Here is an 881-nt window from a genome sequence, read left to right on the forward strand (position 1 = left end):
AGATCCGTCGCGGTGTGAAGGAGGTCCAGAAGTTCATCAACAAGGGCGAGAAGGGGTAAGCGCTGCCCCGGCTCCGCTGCCCCGGCCCGGCCCCGTCCAACCGAACCGCTGACACGGGCTCTTCCCCGCAGGATCACGGGGCTGGCCGGCGACACGCTGCCTATCGATGTGTACTGCCACATCCCCATCATGTGCGAGGACAGGAGTCTCCCCTATGCATACGTTCCTTCCAAATCGGTAAGGGGCTGGGGCTGCGCAGCCCAGAGGAACCACCCTGGTTAAAGGGGACCTGGTGGGCAGCACCGGGCCTGGACTGTGACAGGAACTTTCCTGGGGAGGCACAAGTCTGGTGCCTGGGTAAAGCGCCCGGTGCTTGTCCATGGCCTAGAGCACATGAGGGACAAGCTGTTATGGTGCGGATGTAGGAGTGTTTCCCTGTGGGGCCACAGAACCCATTGCCCTGGTCGAGTCCCTGGATGGGAGCTCTCTGGGGTGGAGCTGGGACACATTTGCCCCCCCTTAGTTCTCATCTAGGACTTGGCTGCTTGCAGAAACGAGACATTGGCCAAGGTGTGTTGGTGGGACGCCCTCCCTTTGTGGACTGGAAGTTGAGGGGGGCGGGGGTCAGTGTCTTTGGGACTTCACCCCTGGTGCAGGCAGCTCTGCAGGCCTGGGTTCCGTGCCCTGAGGAAGATGTGTGGTGTGTGAGGCAGGTGCCGGCCCAGAACTTCACTTCTAGACTGTAGGAGACAAGCTGGGAAAAGAGTTCTTAAACCCAGCACAAGTCCGGAGGGCCTGGGCTTGAGGAGGTGTCAGAGCCGCCTTTCCTGCATTCAACGGGAGCATGAGGCGTGTTGGTGGGGTGTCAGGCCTCCCCTTGG

At 61.2% G+C, this 881-nt stretch overlaps 1 protein-coding gene across 1 annotated transcript; it reads left to right on the plus strand.

Annotated features, from left to right (window-relative positions):
* Positions 1 to 5: 5 nt before the first annotated feature.
* Positions 6 to 237, plus strand: NHP2 (NHP2 ribonucleoprotein; the record flags this gene model as incomplete). Its single annotated transcript, XM_010086776.1, has 2 exons — positions 6 to 55; positions 132 to 237. Coding segments are annotated over 2 exons (156 nt in total), but the record flags the coding sequence as incomplete, so codon positions are not given.
* Between the last annotated feature and the right edge of the window lie 644 nt (positions 238 to 881).

The sequence above is a fragment of the Pterocles gutturalis genome, unplaced genomic scaffold (assembly GCF_000699245.1).
Source record: "Pterocles gutturalis isolate BGI_N339 unplaced genomic scaffold, ASM69924v1 scaffold11256, whole genome shotgun sequence".
In the NCBI taxonomy this organism is placed as follows: domain Eukaryota; kingdom Metazoa; phylum Chordata; class Aves; order Pterocliformes; family Pteroclidae; genus Pterocles; species Pterocles gutturalis.